Source organism: Salvelinus namaycush, chromosome 33, assembly GCF_016432855.1.
Source record: "Salvelinus namaycush isolate Seneca chromosome 33, SaNama_1.0, whole genome shotgun sequence".
NCBI classification, from domain to species: domain Eukaryota; kingdom Metazoa; phylum Chordata; class Actinopteri; order Salmoniformes; family Salmonidae; genus Salvelinus; species Salvelinus namaycush.
Window position 1 is genome coordinate 20,143,114 of NC_052339.1, and position 20,165 is coordinate 20,163,278.

Sequence of the window (20,165 nt, forward strand, 5' to 3'; positions counted from 1 at the left end):
TAGGGTGAGTTACACTGTGGGTCCGTCTGTATGGTGAGTTACACTGTGGGTCAGTCTGTATGGTGAGTTACACTGTGGGTCCGTCTGTATGGTGAGTTACACTGTGGGTCCGTCTGTATGGTGAGTTACACTGTGGGTCAGTCTATATGGTGAGTTACACTGTGGGTCCGTCTGTATGGCGAGTTACACTGTGGGTCAGTCTCTATGGTGAGTTACACTGTGTGTCAGTCTGTATTGTGAGTTACACTGTGTGTCAGTCTGTATGTTAAGTTACACTGTGTGTCAGTCTGTATGTTAAGTTACACTGTGGTTCAGTCTATATGTTAAGTTACACTGTGTGTCAGTCTGTAGGGTGAGTTACACTGTGTGTCAGTCTCTATGGTGAGTTACACTGTGGGTCAGTCTATAGGGTGATTACACTGTGTGTCAGTCTGTATGTTAAGTTACACTGTGAGTCAGTCTCTATGGTGAGTTACACTGTGGGTCAGTCTGTATGGTGAGTTACACTGTGTGTCAGTCTGTATGGTGAGTTACACTGTGAGTCCGTCTATAGGGTGAGATACACTGTGGGTCAGTCTATAGGGTGAGATACACTGTGTGTCAGTCTGTAGGGTGAGTTACACTGTGGGTCAGTCTGTATGGTGAGTTACACTGTGTGTCAATCTGTATGGTGAGTTACACTGTGTGTCAGTCTGTATGGTAAGTTACACTGTGTGTCAGTCTGTATGGTGAGTTACACTGTGGGTCAGTCTATATGGTGAGTTACACTGTGTGTCAGTCTGTATGGTGAGTTACACTGTGAGTCCGTCTATAGGGTGAGATACACTGTGGGTCAGTCTATAGGGTGAGATACACTGTGTGTCAGTCTGTAGGGTGAGATACACTGTGTGTCAGTCTGTAGAGTGAGTTACACTGTGTGTCAGTCTGTAGGGTGAGTTACACTGTGGGTCAGTCTGTATGGTGAGTTACACTGTGTGTCAGTCTGTATGGTGAGTTACACTGTGTGTCAGTCTCTATGGTGAGTTACACTGTGTGTCAGTCTATAGGGTGAGATACACTGTGGGTCAGTCTATAGGGTGAGATACACTGTGTGTCAGTCTATAGGGTGAGTTACACTGTGTGTCAGTCTGTAGGGTGAGTTACACTGTGTGTCAGTCTGTAGGGTGAGTTACACTGTGGGTCAGTCTGTAGGGTGAGTTACACTGTGTGTCAGTCTGTAGGGTGAGTTACACTGTGTGTCAGTCTGTATGGTGAGTTACACTGTGAGTCCGTCTATAGGGTGAGATACACTGTGGGTCAGTCTATAGGGTGAGATACACTGTGGGTCAGTCTGTATGGTGAGTTACACTGTGTGTCAGTCTGTATGGTAAGTTACACTGTGTGTCAGTCTGTATGGTAAGTTACACTGTGTGTCAGTCTGTATGTTAAGTTACACGGTGTGTCAGTCTGTATGGTAAGTTACACTGTGTGTCAGTCTGTATGGTAAGTTACACTGTGTGTCAGTCTGTATGGTAAGTTACACTGTGTGTCAGTCTGTAGGGTGAGTTACACTGTGGGTCCGTCTGTATGGTGAGTTACACTGTGGGTCAGTCTATATGGTGAGTTACACTGTGGGTCCGTCTGTATGGCGAGTTACACTGTGGGTCAGTCTCTATGGTGAGTTACACTGTGTGTCAGTCTGTATTGTGAGTTACACTGTGTGCCAGTCTGTATGTTAAGTTACACTGTGTGTCAGTCTGTATGTTAAGTTACACTGTGGTTCAGTCTATATGTTAAGTTACACTGTGTGTCAGTCTGTAGGGTGAGTTACACTGTGTGTCAGTCTCTATGGTGAGTTACACTGTGGGTCAGTCTATAGGGTGATTACACTGTGTGTCAGTCTGTATGTTAAGTTACACTGTGAGTCAGTCTCTATGGTGAGTTACACTGTGGGTCAGTCTGTATGGTGAGTTACACTGTGTGTCAGTCTGTATGGTGAGTTACACTGTGAGTCCGTCTATAGGGTGAGATACACTGTGGGTCAGTCTATAGGGTGAGATACACTGTGTGTCAGTCTGTAGGGTGAGTTACACTGTGGGTCAGTCTGTATGGTGAGTTACACTGTGTGTCAATCTGTATGGTGAGTTACACTGTGTGTCAGTCTGTATGGTAAGTTACACTGTGTGTCAGTCTGTATGGTGAGTTACACTGTGGGTCAGTCTATATGGTGAGTTACACTGTGTGTCAGTCTGTATGGTGAGTTACACTGTGAGTCCGTCTATAGGGTGAGATACACTGTGGGTCAGTCTATAGGGTGAGATACACTGTGTGTCAGTCTGTAGGGTGAGATACACTGTGTGTCAGTCTGTAGAGTGAGTTACACTGTGTGTCAGTCTGTAGGGTGAGTTACACTGTGGGTCAGTCTGTATGGTGAGTTACACTGTGTGTCAGTCTGTATGGTGAGTTACACTGTGTGTCAGTCTCTATGGTGAGTTACACTGTGTGTCAGTCTATAGGGTGAGATACACTGTGGGTCAGTCTATAGGGTGAGATACACTGTGTGTCAGTCTATAGGGTGAGTTACACTGTGTGTCAGTCTGTAGGGTGAGTTACACTGTGTGTCAGTCTGTAGGGTGAGTTACACTGTGGGTCAGTCTGTAGGGTGAGTTACACTGTGTGTCAGTCTGTAGGGTGAGTTACACTGTGTGTCAGTCTGTATGGTGAGTTACACTGTGAGTCCGTCTATAGGGTGAGATACACTGTGGGTCAGTCTATAGGGTGAGATACACTGTGGGTCAGTCTGTATGGTGAGTTACACTGTGTGTCAGTCTGTATGGTAAGTTACACTGTGTGTCAGTCTGTATGGTAAGTTACACTGTGTGTCAGTCTGTATGTTAAGTTACACGGTGTGTCAGTCTGTATGGTAAGTTACACTGTGTGTCAGTCTGTATGGTAAGTTACACTGTGTGTCAGTCTGTATGGTAAGTTACACTGTGTGTCAGTCTGTAGGGTGAGTTACACTGTGGGTCAGTCTGTATGTTGAGTTACACTGTGTGTCAGTCTGTAGGGTGAGTTACACTGTGTGTCAGTCTGTATGGTGAGTTACACTGTGTGTCAGTCTGTATGGTGAGTTACACTGTGTGTCAGTTTCTATGGTGAGTTACACTGTGTGTCAGTCTGTATGGTGAGTTACACTGTGTGTCAGTCTGTATAGTGAGTTACACTGTGAGTCAGTCTCTATGGTGAGTTACACTGTGGGTCAGTCTATAGGGTGAGATACACTGTGGGTCAGTCTATAGGGTGAGATACACTGTGGGTCAGTCTATAGGGTGAGATACACTGTGGGTCAGTCTATAGGGTGATTACACTGTGTGTCAGTCTGTATGGTGAGTTACACTGTGTTTCAGTCTATAGGATGAGATACACTGCGTGTGTGTTTCTTTAGGGTGAATTACAGTATGATTTACAGTGTGTGTGTGTGTGTGTGTGTGTGTGTGTGTGTTGTTTTTCATTTTCACCTTTAACTTGTTTTAGGGGCTAATTCCCTCTTTAGTGATCTGCTCACTGGTTTGCGTAAAGCTCCAGTCATGAAATGGCTACATATTGATCCTTACAGAGGCAGACTTATTACATAGCCTACGGTGTGTACCTGCCCATCCTCTGAAGTAGAATTGTTAGAAGAAATAGATACATTTGATATGAGACATTTTCACCTTCATTTTATTAGAATGATTTGTTTTCTAAGTTATTTACATTTTGGTCGTTTAGAAGACGCTCTTATCCAGAGCGATTTACAGGAGCAATTAGGGTTAAGTGCCTTGCTCAAGGGCACATCGACATATTTTTCACTTAGTCAGCTCGGGGATGCAGACCATCGACCTTTCAGTTACTGGCCCAACTCTCTTAACCGTTGAGTTACCTGCGTCTTTAATATCTTAATTTACTTTTTTCTCTGTCTCTTTTAGCTTTTCTATTATTTCTACACACTTCTGTCTGTTTACTTGTTTTTTTCTCCTCTGTCTAACTATAACTTCTCTCCTTCCCTCTCCTCCCCTCCTCTCCTCTCCCCTCCACTCCTCTCCTCCCCTCCCCTCCCCTAACCTCCCCTCCGCTCCTCCCCTCTCCTTCCCTCCCCTCCCCTAACCTCCACTCCGCTCCTCCCATCCCCTAACCTCCCCTCTGCTCCACTCCTCTCCTAATCTTCCCTCTCCTCTCCTCCCCTCTCTCCTCGCCTTTCCTCCCCCTCTCCTCTCCTCCCCTAACCTCTGCTGCTCTCCTCCCCTATCCTCCTCCCCTCCCCTCTCCTCCCCTAACCTCCGCTCCTCCCCTCCCCTCTCCTCCCCTAACCTCTTCTCCTTTCCTGTCCTCTCCTCCCCTCTGCTCCTCCCCTCTCCTCCCCTAACCTCTGCTCCTCCCCTCCCCTCTCCTCCCCTAACCTCCCCTCTGCTTCTCTCCTCCCCTCCCCTAACCTCCCCTCCACTCCTCTCCACTCTTCTCCTCTCTCTGCTCTTCTCCTCTCCTCTCCTCCCCTATTCTCCCCTCCGCTCCTCTCCTCCCTTTTCCTTTCCTCCTCCCCTAACCCCTCCCTACTCTCCTCTCCTATTCTCCCCTCCGCTCCTCTCCTTCCCTCTCTCCTCTCCTCTCCTCTCCTCTCCTCTCCTCTCCTCTCCTCTCCTCTCCTCTCCTCTCCTCTCCTCTCCTCTCCTCTCCTCTCCTCTCCTCTCCTCTCCTCTCCTCTCCTCTCCTCTCCTCTCCTCTCCTAACCTCTCCTCTCCTCTCCTCTCCTCTCCTCTCCTCTCCTCTCCTCTCCTAACCTCTCCTCTCCTCTCCTCTCCTCTCCTCTCCTCTCCTCTCCTCTCCTCTCCTCTCCTCTCCTCTCCTCTCCTCTCCTCCCCCTATAGACCAGATGCAGCTGATCAGTGACCAGGTGGTGAACTATGTCTTGTATCCCTATTTCTCACATGTAGCCCCATCCTCCCCCGGTGTCGACTCCGCCTCTTTACAGCGAGCAGGCAGCCACAGTGCCGGAGGAAGCAGCCACAGCGCCGGAGGAAGCAGCCACAGCGCCGGAGGAAGTTATGGTCGTGGGGGTGCCAATAACTATGCTACAGTGGGCCCAGGCTATACAGCAGAGGCCTATGCTACAGACCCCTACACTGCAGATCCCTACCGTACACTACAGTACTGCCCATCTGTAGAGTCTCCTTACAGCAAATCTGGACCAGCCATGCCACCTGAGGGCACACTGGCTAGATCACCATCTATAGACTCAATACAGAAAGACCCGAGGTAGGATCAGGCATGCACACACACACACACACATATGCACACACACTCATGCACAAACACACACATTCATGCACACACACATACTCCTACACACACATCAATCACAATTTCAATCATAGTGTCTGACCTGCAAATCCCCATAGGTCTATCCTGTGGCGGTCACTGGCCTGTGTTACCACACATATTAATTCCCATGTTAATCGATCCCTGTCAATCGATCACTGTCAATCAATCAGCAACATACAGAGCTTTGTGGTGGGGCTGTAGAGACTAGTAGGAGAGCAGAGAGGTTCACTCTGGAGGGAACTGACAGTCATGTGTGACAGACAGTACTAGTGTTTACACTTGACCTCTCCTTGGGGGGTATTGATTTGAAAACATAGCAGGAGACTTTATACCACAGGAGGATGGTGGCACCTTAATTGGGGAGGACGGGCTCGTAGTAATGGCTGGAGCAGAATAGGTGGAATGGTATCAAATACATCAAACACATGGTTTGATGCCATTCCATTTGCTCTGTTCCAGCCATTATTATGAGCCATCCACCCCTCAGCAGCCTCCACTGACACACGCACACACAAACACACACACATAAACTGCTTACACACACGAAAGACAGAGAGAGACTGAAGTAGACATTACTGTACCAGCAGAGAGACATATATTTTCAGTCTCACTCTATCCACCTCTCCTTCCCACTGTGCTGTGTTGCAGCCCAGCCTTCTTGGTGTTTTTTATTTATTTTATTTCACCTTTATTTAACCAGGTAGGCTAGTTGAGAACAAGTTCTCATTTACAACTGCGACCTGGCCAAGATAAAGCATAGCAGTGTGAACAGACAACAACACAGAGTTACACATGGAGTAAACAATAAACAAGTCAATAACACAGTAGGGGGGGAAAATTAGTCTATATACATTGTGTGCAAAAGGCATGAGGAGGTAGGCAATAAATAGGCCATAGGAGCGAATAATTACAATTTAGCAGATTAACACTGGAGTGATAAATCATCAGATGAACTTGTGCAAGTAGAGATACTGGTGTGCAAAAGAGCAGAAAAGTAAATAAATAAAAACAGTAAGGGGATGAGGTAGGTAAATTGGGTGGGCTGTTTACAGATGGACTATGTACAGCTGCAGCGATCGGTTAGCTGCTCAGATAGCAGATGTTTAAAGTTGGTGAGGGAAATAAAAGTCTCCAACTTCAGCGATTTTTGCAATTCGTTCCAGTCACAGGCAGCATAGAACTGGAAGGAAAGGCGGCCAAATGAGGTGTTGGCTTTTGGGATGATCAGTGAGATATACCTGCTGGAGCGCGTGCTACGGGTGGGTGTTGTTATCGTGACCAGTGAGCTGAGATAAGGCGGAGCTTTACCTAGCATGGACTTATAGATGACCTGGAGCCAGTGGGTCTGGCGACGAACATGTAGCGAGGGCCAGCCGACTAGAGCAAACAGGTCGCAGTGGTGGGTGGTATAAGGTGTTTTAGTAACAAAACGAATGGCACTATGATAAACTGCATCTAGTTTGCTGAGTAGAGTATTGGAAGCTATTTTGTAGATGACATTGCCGAAGTCGAGGATCGGTAGGATAGTCAGTTTTACTAGGGTAAGTTTGGCGGCGTGGGTGAAGGATGCTTTGTTGCGAAATAGAAAGCCGATTCTTGATTTGATTTTGGATTGGAGATGTTTAATATGAGTCTGGAAGGAGAGTTTACAGTCTAGCCAGACACCTAGGTATTTATAGATGTCCACATATTCTAGGTCGGAACCGTCCAGGGTGGTGATGCTAGTCGGGCGGGCGGGTGCAGGCAGCGAACGGTTGAAAAGCATGCATTTGGTTTTACTAGCGTTTAAGATCAGTTGGAGGCCATAGAAGGAGTGTTGTATGGCATTGAAGCTCGTTTGGAGGTTAGATAGCACAGTGTCCAAGGAAGGGCCAGAAGTATACAGAATGGTGTCGTCTGCGTAGAGGTGGATCAGGGAATCGCCCGCAGCAAGAGCAACATCATTGATATATACAGAGAAAAGAGTCGGCCCGAGAATTGAACCCTGTGGTACCCCCATAGAGACTGCCAGAGGACCGGACAACATGCCCTCCGATTTACCACACTGAACTCTGTCTGCAAAGTAGTTGGTGAACCAGGCAAGGCAGTCATCAGAAAAACCGAGGCTACTGAGTCTGCCGATAAGAATATGGTGATTGACAGAGTCGAAAGCCTTGGCCAGGTCGATGAAGACGGCTGCACAGTACTGTCTTTTATCGATGGCGGTTATGATATCGTTTAGTACCTTGAGCGTGGCTGAGGTGCACCCGTGACCGGCTCGGAAACCGGATTGCACAGCGGAGAAGATACGGTGGGATTCGAGATGGTCAGTGATCTCTTTATTAACTTGGCTTTCGAAGACCTTAGATAGGCAGGGCAGGATGGATATAGGTCTGTAACAGTTTGGGTCCAGGGTGTCTCCCCCTTTGAAGAGGGGGATGACCGCGGCAGCTTTCCAATCCTTGGGGATCTCAGACGATATGAAAGAGAGGTTGAACAGGCTGGTAATAGGGGTTGTGACAATGGCGACGGATAGTTTCAGAAATAGAGGGTCTAGATTGTCAAGCCCAGCTGATTTGTGTGTTTCATTATTACCCTGCACTTGTCTTTCAATTAACCTGCTCCACTCCCAGTATATATATATATATATTTTTTTTTTTTTTCAGACAGTGTTCATGTTCAAATACCTTCATTAAGGAGAGAATAAGCCTGTGACTGGGCTAGCTCTCAGCAGCATCCATCAATCTGTAGAGAGAGGGAGAGAGAGGAGGGATAGTGATGAAAGGAGGAATAGAGAAAACGGAAGGAGAGAAGACGGTGATGAAAGAGGGGCGTCGGGGACGCCGTGAGAGTTATTTAAGATACTCTTCAAAGAGGTAGGGTTTCAGACAGTTTCCAGAGATGGGTCCTGACTTTAGGGGGAATCCTGTTCTACCATTGGGGTGCCAGGACAGAGAAGAGCTTTGACTTGGCTGAAAGGGAGCTGCTCTCCCGTAGGGGTGGGAGGGCCTAGAGACCAGAGGTGGCGGAACGGAGTGCTCGGGTTGGGATGTAGTGTTTGAGCCTGAAGGTAGAGAGGGGCAGTTCCTCTTGCTGAAATGTTAAAATGTGATTGTGAAAAAGACAATTTTAGGGAAAACATTTAAGAGCTAGAGTTGTTGTACAGTCTGACAGCAGTGGATAGAGTGGTGTTTCTCGGGGGGCATTCGGGTAGTGATTCAGGACAGTTGGTGACTGTTTCTCAGGAGCCTGGTGGTGCAGTCACCTCTTTTGGAGGGAGCAGGTCATGCAGTGTTCAAGAGTGTGCATGTCCTTCACCAGGTGCACTGTGGTTGGACTGCTCCACCTCTGGAGATGATCCTCAGGGCCCTCCGCTGCAACCTGTCCAGTGGGCCTGCTGCTTTTTGTTGCATCTAACAGCACTCCACCAGTGTAGTGTATACTGTGACCAGATCTTCAGTGGGTAGGCCATTTCTGGCGTTTTGAGGCCTTCCTCACTGACTGCTCCACGTGTGTGTCACCACTGAGGTTGGAATCTAGATGAAAACCAAGATAGTTGGTCGTTGATACTACTGGTACTTCCTGTCCTCCGAGGATTATTGGTGCAGGTTGTGGAGGTTCTCTTGGAAAACTAATCCGGATTTCCACAGACGTTTTCCCATTCAGGAGCATGTTGTTGGACACTTCCAGCTGCTTTGCCTCCAATCCCATGGAAGTGTCCTCCTGGATGCTGGTAGCAGTATGGCCTAGTACAGCCCTACATCATCAGCGTACCCAGTGTCCAAAGTGTCACTGAAGACAACTTTTCGGGTGGACATGTGAAGTAGAAACTGATATGGTGAGACAACGCCACCTTGTGGCATACCAGAGGTCACCTCTAACCAAGGGCTGAATGTGCCATTCGTCATCAACCCCTGCCTTCTTCCAGTGGTGGAGCTGAGGAGCCAGGCAATTAAACTTGGACACAGTTCAATGTCAGACAGATGTTGTGTGGTCTACTCAATCAAAGGCTTTCGGACAATAGTTGTTTTTTTGGAGTCTGTAGCTGTCAGCCAGTAGTAGTGCTTGACTTTGTGAGGTAGGCGTACTGGTTTGGGCACTCAGATAGAACTGGAATTATTTTTTTCATGAGAGATTAGAGAGTTAGAGATCGGCCTCCAGTCACCTGTTGTACATGGGTTTGACACTTTAGGTATGGGACACATATTGTCAGTCTTCCAGGCAGCAGGAACAGTCCCCTGCCCGTAGGTGGTGTTAACTATGTGTGTGATGACAGGGGCTAGATCTTCTGCTCTTTTAGTAGCCAGGCTGGAATGCCATCAGGCCCATACATTTTCTATAGGCTGGGTCTGGTCAGTGCTTGCTTTATTTGGCAAATGCTGCACACAGCTCAACCTACTTAGTAGGCATGGGCAGGGGCAAGGTGACAAGAGGTGTGGTGTTTGTGTTTGTCAACTCCTTCAACCTGTATTCTCAATATGATGTTTTCTTTCGTCCCAGTCCTTTGTTAATGAAGTCCCACCATTCATTTTCTTCTTTAGGTCCTGGATTTCAGTTTTGTAGTAGTTTTTCTTTACTTTCTTGATAAGAATTGGCACTGTGTTTCTGAATTGTCTCTATTTCATTGTTTCCCCCCCCATCTGTTGAGTTTTCTGTCTTTTCCTGATGTTAGCCTTTATTCTCTCAGTCATCCAGGGCTTGTCCAGAGTTGTTGTTTTCTTATTTCTGATTGGCTTGCATACATCAAGTGTAGTTTGAATGCAGGAGTTGAATGGCTACACCTTTGCATCAATGCTCTCCACTTCATATATGGCAGACCATTCAGTATTGTCCATACACGAAAGCAAAGCCTCCTTTCTGTTCTGGGTTACCAGATGGCATTTTTGCCGCTGCACCTCACTTCTTCCCCCTGATGTTGCGTTTGGGGAGAACAGCAGACATTATGATCACTAGAGCTGAGAGGAGCAAGTACACTGGGGGTGTTGAAGTAATTTATTTATTTATATTGATCAGATCTAGGGTGGACTCCCCTTTAGTCTTGTTTCATGTCTGGATGGGAGTTTGTCAGCATCTTGATGGGCAGGTGATTCAAGTCTTCACACAGGATGAGACCCATTTGGGGAGAGCACATCCTGATCACATCAACGGTGGTGATAATGAGATAATCCACAGTGTTCTGCTGAAGTGTTTTGTCATGTGTCCATGGTGGATGTTAGAGTCCTCCCACCACCAGTTGAAACTGACCTGGGGAATGATTTAGGATGGAGCTGAAGCCACACACACTCAAACTCCTCTTTCTCCAGGTCAGTTCATCTCTTTGCCTGTATAATGTGATTCACATACATAGCAACGCCCCCTCCTCTCATCCCCTCTCTGGACCGTTTTAACAGCTGAAAATCTTGTATGAAAATAAATTAATCTGGGATATATTCGTGGGTCCATTTTTCAGTGAGACATCCAATTTCTGCGTTTACTGACTGAGGAAGCAGTTCAAATTCATCCACATTGCTTGTCAATGATCTTGAATTACAAACACGCACATTCAACGTTTTAGAGGCATTTTTGGATGTATTTGTGAAATCACATATTTCAGTTAGAACTCTACATTCACGTGAACGATTGTGCTTCGGATGTATTTCAGGTCTGCGACCTTCGAATGTCAGTATCGATCGTCTGTCTGCCCTTATCGGCTGTATTTCCTCTCGCCCGGCTTCTTAATCACTGAAATTTGTCTCAGATATGCAGTGCCAGTGGAGGTGAATGTGTTTTTTAAGTCCGTAAAAAATGCAATGAGTATTCCAAAATGTTTGTACAATCCATCATTGTCAGAGTCATGCTTAATCTGTTAAAAGAGCAGGAAAAGTACGCAGTGCGACTGAAAACAGCTATAAAAAAACAAACATTTCAAACTTATGATACTCTCAAGCCTGGAAGCCACACCTAAAGCTGGCAGTTAGAGGGGAGATAGAGAGAGGTAGAGCAGAATAACAGACAGAGAGAGAGAGCTGTCTTCATATGCGGCATTCAGAGTCGGCCTTGAGAGGGAATGACTTCACTCAGAGAGAGAAATGAGAGAGAGAGAGCTGACTTCATATGCAGCATTCAGTGTCAGCCTTGAGAGGGAATGACTTCATTCAGAGAGCGAAATGAGAGCGAGAGGGAGAGCTTTTAATGTCCAAGGTGATCAGAGCTATTCACAGAACACTATTCACAGAAATACAGTATGATAGAATATGAATAGCTCTTTGCTTCCACACCACTCACATTCATTGTCCTCACTGAAGCCTGCCTGTCAGCTTGCTACTATAGTGTGTGTTTGTGTGCAACCTGGCATGTCATATTATTCTGTATGTAAATCTGAAAGACATTTAGGATGATATGTTATATTTGGTATGGTTACATAAAACTAAAGGAGGGAAGTTGGTAGGGATGGGTGGGCGTATAATGCGGATGTCTAGCAACCCAAAAGTTGCGAGTTCAAGTCTCATCACGGACAACTTTTGCATTTTAGCTAATTAGCAAGTTTTCAACTACTTACCACTTAGCATGTTAGCTAAACCTAACCCTACACTTAACCCTTTTAGCTAAGCCTTCACCTAGCCCTAACCTTAATCCTTTAACCTAACTCCTAAACTTAACCCGAACCTTAATCCTTTAACCTAACTCCTAAACTTAACCCTAACCCCTAGCCCAGCTAACATTAGTGAGCTAGCTAGTATTAGCCACCTACCCACCTCCCTAGAATTCGTAACATATCATACGTTTGCAAATTAGTAACATATATGATTCGTTTGAGGAAACTAGGCGTACGTCGCGCGTCACTACTTCACAGGAGAGCCATTATGCTGCCCCGTAGTAGAACTGCATAAGTGTTGCTCTCCACTTTCTGGAGGACAGAGTTTTGAAATCAGTGGAATTAGAGTATGATGGCTAAGGAGATGGAGAAAACACCTGTCTCCGGATTACATCTTCAAACTAAGGGCAACCATGGCATCCTTGACAGTAACCATTTCAATAGAATGTTCATGATGTCACTGCGACAACTGTAGATAGACGTAGCTGGTAAATTCGCTCTGTCTATCTACTCAGATTTCAGAGCAGTCTCGTCTGAGTGTGCCAGAGCGCAGAATAACTGACAAATTTACAAACGCTCAACATCCGGTCAGAAGTTTACATACACTAAGTTGACTGTGCCTTTAAACAGCTTGGGAAATTCCAGAAATTATGTCATGGCTTTAGAAGCTTCTGATAGGCTAATTGCCATCATTTGAGTCAATTGGAGGTGTACCTGTGGATGTCTTTCAAGGCCTACCTTCAAACTCAGTGGCTCTTTGCTTGACATCATGGGAAAATCAAAAGAAATCAGCCAAGACCTCAGAAAAACAATTGTAGACCTCCACAAGTCTGGTTCATCCTTGGGAGCAATTTCCAAACGCCTGATGGTACCACTTTATTCTGTACAAACAATAGTACGCAAGTATAAACACCATGGGACCACGCAGCCGTCGTACCGCTCAGGAAGGAGACGCGTTCTGTCTCCTAGAGATGAACGTACTTTGGTGCGAAAAGTGCAAATCAATCCCAGAACAACAGCAAAGGACCTTGTGAATATGCTGGAGGAAACAGGCACAAAAGTATCTATATCCACAGTAAAACAAGTCCTATATCGACATAACCTGAAAGGCTGCGCTACGCACTTCGGCACTCGGCCAACCCATTCTGTGAGCTTGTGTGGCCTACCACTTCACGGCTGAGCCGTTGTTGCTCCTAGAAGTTTCCACTTCACAATAACAGCACTTCCAGTTGATCGGGGAAGCTCTAGAAGGGCAGAAATTTGATTAACTGTCTTGTTGGTAGGTGGAATCCTATGACGGTGCCACGTTGAAAGTCATTGAGCTCTTCAGTACGGTGACCATTCTACTGGTCATGTTTGTATACGGAAATTGCATGGCTGTGTGCTCGATTTTGTACACCTGTCAGCAACGGGTGTGGCTGAAATAGCCGAATCTACTAATTCGAAGGGGTGTCCACATACTTTTGGCCAATTGGTGTATATCTTAGCCAGCAGCTTGTGTTAAACCCCAGACAGTGTGTGAAAGTGGTTGGCTTTGTAACACATATGCTAAGGCAGCCCTCTGGGGCTGAAGCGCTTAGCGATGTAGTGTGTGAGTGTTCCCATAGGCCTGTTAGCGTCCTAGTTAAAAGGTCAGATGCCACCGTGTCGCCCCACATTACTAAACACTTCACCTAGAGGGCTACACACACATAAAAGAACGCACGCTCATATGTACACACACACACACACATTACGGGAAGTCTAAAATATTCTTTATCTTTCAACTTGAGCTGTAAAACACATATTTTAATACGCAGCCACACGGCTGCACATTCTGCTATAGCATATGCACACACACCCAAACCCACCCTGCAACCCAAGTCACACCAGACATGATACATTTGTAATAACATCATCCAGGCTGTTAGGAGGTGCTAACAAGGTTAGCTGCCATCAGAGGAAGAGAGTAGCAGTCTGTGAGATGGAGGAGAGGTGGAGAGGTGGAGGAGGTGTTCCTGAAGATGAAACGGAGGATGGAGTGAAAGGAGGAGGAGGAGGGAGGAGAGAGAGAGAGGAGGGAGGGGGAGGATTTGTCTATGTACTACAAATTCTACTCTGTGGCAAGAAAAGATGCATGTACTATATGTAGTACGTGTTACATGATGTGATACGACATATCATATGTTGTAAGCTACCATCATAGCTGATATGATTTAATATGATGTATCATACTGGAGTCAGATATAATCAGTGTGCTGGCTGTTTATTGTCACTATGGGTCCCATCACTGAGACAGCCTAATAAAAGGGAGCATGCTATTTATATAAGGTGTGGTTCACATTGGTCAGAGGGGTGTGCGTGTGTGTGTGTAGTTATGCGTGTGATGCTGCATTCTGATCGGCTAGCGTGAGCCTCACATTTTCCAATGAGTCAATTCAGCGAGAGGACAGTGTGTCACTGTCACTTTGTGTGTGTGTGTGTGTGTGTGTGTGTGTGTGTGTGTGTGTGTGTGTGTGTGTGTGTGTGTGTGTGTGTGTGTGTGTGTGTGTGTGCCTGCGTGCCTGCGTGCGTGCGTGCGTGCGTGCGTGCGTGCGTGCGTGCGTGCGTGCGTGTGTGTCTAACCACGAGGTGATTTCTCTGGGGAATGGTACACCACATGATACACTGAGACCTGGAGGAGAGCTGTCATCATTATACAGGAGGTTGTGTGTGTGTGTGTGTGTGTGTGTGTGTGTGTGTGTGTGTGTGTGTGTGTGTGTGTGTGTGTGTGTGTGTGTGTGTGTGTGTGTGTGTGTGTGTCCGTGTGTGCGTGCCGTGTACAGCGTCATATGGTTTATGTATTACTGTGTGAGAGGATCTCTTGAGGCCCAATTTTGAGCTACGTGTGAGCTAAGTGCCGTTTTCTATGGAATACATTCACATGCTATATGAGATACAATATCCAGCCACTCATACCATACTGATATTTTGCAGTCCTTGTACCTAGGAGATGTTTGAGGGTGTGTCGTATGTGTTTTTTTGTGTGGACTGTAGCTATAAAGATGACCCTTTCTTCAGTGCTGCTCTTTATTGTACTGTATATGTGGTATTGTATTGTGGTGTTGTAGTGAATGGATGTGGAGAGAGAAGTGGGACTGTTGTGTGAATATGACAGTGTGATATGAAATAAACCCGAGGCTATTGTAAGGCAGACACTAGGGACACACGGGAGCTTCGTTTATATAGTTAGACACTGGTGCTACTGTACAACCCGTCCATGCTTTTTGTCTCTGTTATTATTCTGTCGTTTTCCCTCAGAGAAAGGGAGAGAGAGACCAGAGGGAGATAAAGGGAAGAGAGAGAGATGGTGAGAGAGAAAAAAAAGAGGGAGGTAGAGAGAGAGAAAGAAGAAGAAAAGGAGAGAGTAGATAGAGGTCAAAGAGAATAGGAAGGAAGAAGGAGAGGAGGATAAAAAGAGTTAGATGGAGGAGAGAGCTGGAGGAGGGGAAGGAGATGAAGGAAAAGAGAGAGGGGGAGGAGATAGAGAAGAGAGGGGGAGGAGATGAAGGAGAGGAGAGAGGGGGAGGAGATGAAGGAGAGGAGAGAGGGGGAGGAGATGAAGGAGAGGAGAGAGGGGAAGAAGATGAAGGAGAGGAGAGAGGGGGAGGAGATGAAGGAGAGGAGAGAGGGGGAGGAGATGAAGGAGATGAGAGAGGACACACTCTTTTGGCTCTCAGCACGGCCCAGGGGTAATTTCCTCTCCACATGAGAAATGCATGCTGGGATATGGAATCACCTCCGAGGGAGGGTAATGATGCATCACCAGAACCTTGGCCCTGAGGAGCTGTGTGTGTGTGTTGTGTTTGTGTGTGTGTTTGTGTGTGTTTGTGTTGTGTTGTGTTTTGTGTGTGTGTGTTGTGTTTTGTGTGTGTGTGTGTGTGTGTGTGTGTGTGTGTGTGTGTGTGTGTGTGTGTGTGTGTGTGTGTGTGTGTGTGTGTGTGTGTGTGTGTGTGTGTGTGTTGTGTTTGTGACTTGGCCATCTTTCCTAACTGTTGTAAGTAAGTTGCCCGTTGTGGTCATTTTTTTCTCTGAGTGGTTGCTCTCTGTGTGTGTGTGTGTGTGTGTGTGTGTGTGTGTGTGTGTGTGTGTGTGTGTGTGTGTGTGTGTGTGTGTGTGTGTGTGTGTGTGTGTGTGTGTGTGTGTGTGTGTGTGAGCGCCCTTGCATGCGTGTGTGTCTGATTGTGTCTGTACATGGTGTTAAGGAGCCATTCTACTAGTTATCTTCTCTGTTATGATGATGATGCTATATTAACAGAGGGCCTAGGTCTGGACTATCCCTGGAGAGAGGACAGAGTCTGGAGGAGGGTCGGGGGACTGGAGCCATGCTAGCCACATGTTATTCACATACCTTAAGATTTCATTTAAAAGCAGAGCATTAAATTGCATTTTGTCTCTTTTAATAGCCGGACATTGGAACACATTTCTGCAAATAAACGCCTGTTTCAAATAAATGCCTGGTCTAAAGGAATTGTTTACGAGGTTACCGTGGACACATCTCTGAAGCACGAATATCGGGGGTGTACGATAGGCAGCCTAGTCTGATCTGCGATGGATTTGTTATTAGAATGTTTATACTGGTCATACTGGTCACAGTACACAGTGTGGCGGTCTTCTCAACATTTTATTGAGTAAAAGCTGTGTGCATTTAGTAAATAGACACCTGGCTCAAATAGAAGCATGTTTTTAATAAGCGGCTGTTGTGTTGATTGATTGAAGCTAATAAACAGCCAAGCTATTAATTGAAGTTTATAGTCGTAGCAAATAGGCTTTTTGAAGTGATGATGGGTGATGACAGTGATACTTGTGGTGATTGTTGTGAATTTGTTGATGATGCTGAAGATGATGATGATGATGATGATTAGTTGAGCAGTTTGATTGACACAAATTACTTTGTCACCATTGTTTCTTTCTGGAGCTGAACAGAAGTGATGAGTGAAACCCTTGACTGCAGCAAGATCACTGTGAAGTGTTTTGTTTTGGTAATCATCAGTTAAAAAGGGGGAGAGGGTAGGGATAGAGGAAAGCGAGAGGGGAGAGATAGAGGAGAGAGAGAGAGAGTGAGGAAATGGAGGAAGGCTCAATTTGACAGAGACAAAACATCAGACATGAACAGAAGACAAGGACATAATTGTTGCTTTCATTGTTGAAAGGTGCTCTCTCTTCTCGCTATTCCCCTACTCTCTCTCTCACTCCTTCTCCTTCTCTCTGTATTGTGTGAAGCAGCGTCAGTAGATGAAGCTGTCAGTGTGTGTGTGTGCATCATGTCAATGGTGTTTACTGTAATTACTGCCTCTGGCAGCTCTTCCATTAACATCCATCACACACTCACCTAAAAGAAATAGTCATATACACTGGACAGGTGCAGTGAAATGTGTTGTTTTACATGGTCATACTGTAGTAGTACGGCACCCCCAGAGCAAACCTTACCTTGCCGGCTCTGGTATTTGTACCAGTGACCTTTTGGTTACTGGCCCAATGCTCTAACCGCTAGGCGAGCTGCCGCCCAAACACACACGCACACGCACACGCACACACACACACACACGCACACGTGCACACATGCACACTCATGCACACACGCACACATGCACACAAACCCCCCACAACACCTAATCTATAGCTCAATGAGGTATCGGGTACTCAAGGTTAATATATGAATGCGTATGTGTCAGCTACTTCACACACCCTCTCCTGACATTGCCACTGCCACACATACACACACACACGCACAAACACACAGACACAGACACACACACACACACACACACACCGCCACTTCACACACCCTATTGTGACATTGCCATCGTATTAAGGGGGATTATTGTAAAATGGCAGCTAGGCAGAATCCTATCTCCACGTTTCTCCTCTCTTCACTTGGATTAAAGAAAAATGTGCACCTGTCATGTTTATGGAAAGTTCTATATTACATTAAAAGTACTATATTGAGGGCCTCCCGGGTGGCGCAGTGGTCTAGGGCACTGCATCGCAGTGCTAACTGCGCCACCAGAGTCTCTGGGTTCGCGCCCAGGCTCTGTCGCAGCCGGCCGCGACCGGGAGGTCCGTGGGGCGACGCACAATTGGGCTAGCGCCGGGCGCAGTGCGTGCTAACCAAGGGGGCCAGGTGCACGGTGTTTCCTCCGACACATTGGTGCGGCTGGCTTCCGGGTTGGAGGCGCGCTGTGTTAAAGAAGCAGTGCGGCTTGGTTGGGTTGTGCTTCGGAGGACGCATGGCTTTCGACCTTCGTCTCTCCCGAGCCCGTACGGGAGTTGTAGCGATGAGACAAGATAGTAATTACTAGCGATTGGATACCACGAAAATTGGGGAGAAAAGGGGATAAAAAAAAAAAAAAAAAAAAAAAAAAAAAGTACTATATTGCATAGGCAGCAGACGGTAAGGTCAGGGAGTTGTATATCTTGTTTGAAGTTTGTCTTGTTTTATCAAATCAAATTCAAATCAAAATCAAATCAAATTTTATTGGTCACATATACATATTTAGCAGATGTTATTGCGGGTGTAGCAAAATGCTTGTGTTCCTAGCTCCAACAGTGCAGTAGTATCTAACAATTCACAACAATACACACAAATATAAAAGTAAAAGAATGGAATTAAGAAATGCATAAATATTAGATTGAGCAATGTCGGAATGGCATTGACTAAAATACAGTAGAATAGAATACAGTATATACAGCGACTTACGAAAGTATTCACCCCCCTTGGCATTTTTCCTATGCTGTTGCCTTACAACCTTGAATGAAAATAGATTTTTTGGGGGGTTTGTATCGTTTGATTTACACAACATGCCTACCACTTTGAAGTGGAGCAAACAAGCAATAAGACAAAAAAACAGAAAACTTGAGCGTGCATAACTATTCAAGCCCCTCCCCAAAGTCAATACATTGTAGAGCCACCTTTTGCAGCAATTACAGCTGCAAGTCTCTTGGGGTATGTCTCTATGAGCTTGGCACATCTAACCACTGGGATTTTTGCCCATTCTTCAAGGCAAAACTGCTCCAGCTCCTTCAAGTTGGATGTGTTCTGCTGGTGTACAGCAATCTTTAATTCACACCACAGATTCTCAATTGGATTGAGGTCTGGGCTTTGACTAGGCCATTCCAAGACCTTTAAATGTTTCCCCTTAAACCACTCGAGTGTTGCTTTAGCAGTATGCTTAGGGTCATTGTCCTGCTGGAAGGTGAACCTCCGTCCCAGTCTCAAATCTCTGGAAGACTGAAACAGGTTTCCGTCAAGAATTTTCCTGTATTTAGCACCATCCATCATTCCTTCAGTTCTGACCAGTTTCCCAGTCCCTGCAGATGAAAAAAATCTCCACAGCATGATTCTGCCACCACCATGCTTCACTGTGGGGATGGTGTTCTCGGGGTGATGAGAGGTGTTGGGTTTTTGCCAGACATAGCGTTTTAGTCTCATCTGACAAGAGTACTTCCACATGCCTTTTGGCGTACACCAAACGTGTTTGCTTATTTTTCTGGCCACTCTTCCATAAAGCCCAGCTCTGTGGAGTGTATGACTACAAAGTGGTCCTATGGACAGATACTCCAATTTTTGCTGTGGAGCTTCGCAGCTCCTTCAGGTTTATCTTTGGTCTCTTTGTTGCCTCTCTGATTAATGCCCTCCTTGCCTGGTCTGTGAGTTTTGGTGGGCGGCCCTCTGTTGGCAGGTTTGTTGTGGTGCCATATTCTTTAAATGTTTTAATTATAGATGTAATGGTGCTCCGTGGGATGTTCAAAGTTTCTGATATTTTTTTATAAACTAACCCAGATCTTTACTTATCCACAACTTTGTACCTGACCTGTTTGGAGAGCTCATTGGTCTTCATGGTACCGCTTGCTTAGTGGTGTTGCAGACTCTGGGGCCTTTCAGAACAGGTGTGTATATATATACTGAGAGCATGTGACAGATCATGTGACACTTAAGATTGCACACAGGTGGACTTTATTTAACTAATTATGTGACTTCTGAAGATAATTGGTTGCACCAGATCTTATTTAGGGGCTTCATAGCAAAGGGGGTGAATACATATATACCCACCACTTTTCAGTTTTTTATTTTTTAGAATTTTTTGAAACAAGTGATTTTTTTCATTTCCTTTCACCAATTAAAAATAAATTTAAATTACAGGTTGTGGCCTCCCGAGTGGCTCAGTGGTCTAAGGCACTGCTAGCTGTGCCACTAGAGATTCTGGGTTTGAGTCTAGGCTCTGTAGCAGCCTGCCGCAACCGGGAGGTCCTTGGGGCG

The 20,165-nt window shown here is 46.0% G+C and overlaps 1 protein-coding gene across 1 annotated transcript in view; it reads left to right on the forward strand.

The window, feature by feature from the left end:
* LOC120027847 (catenin delta-2-like) overlaps nucleotides 1-20,165 on the forward strand; it is a 311,487-nt gene that overhangs the window by 182,622 nt on the left and 108,700 nt on the right. The window contains exon 12 of the mRNA XM_038972919.1: nucleotides 4,947-5,268. Coding sequence (XP_038828847.1) covers nucleotides 4,947-5,268 — 322 coding nt within the window. The remainder of the gene's footprint in view (nucleotides 1-4,946; nucleotides 5,269-20,165) is intronic.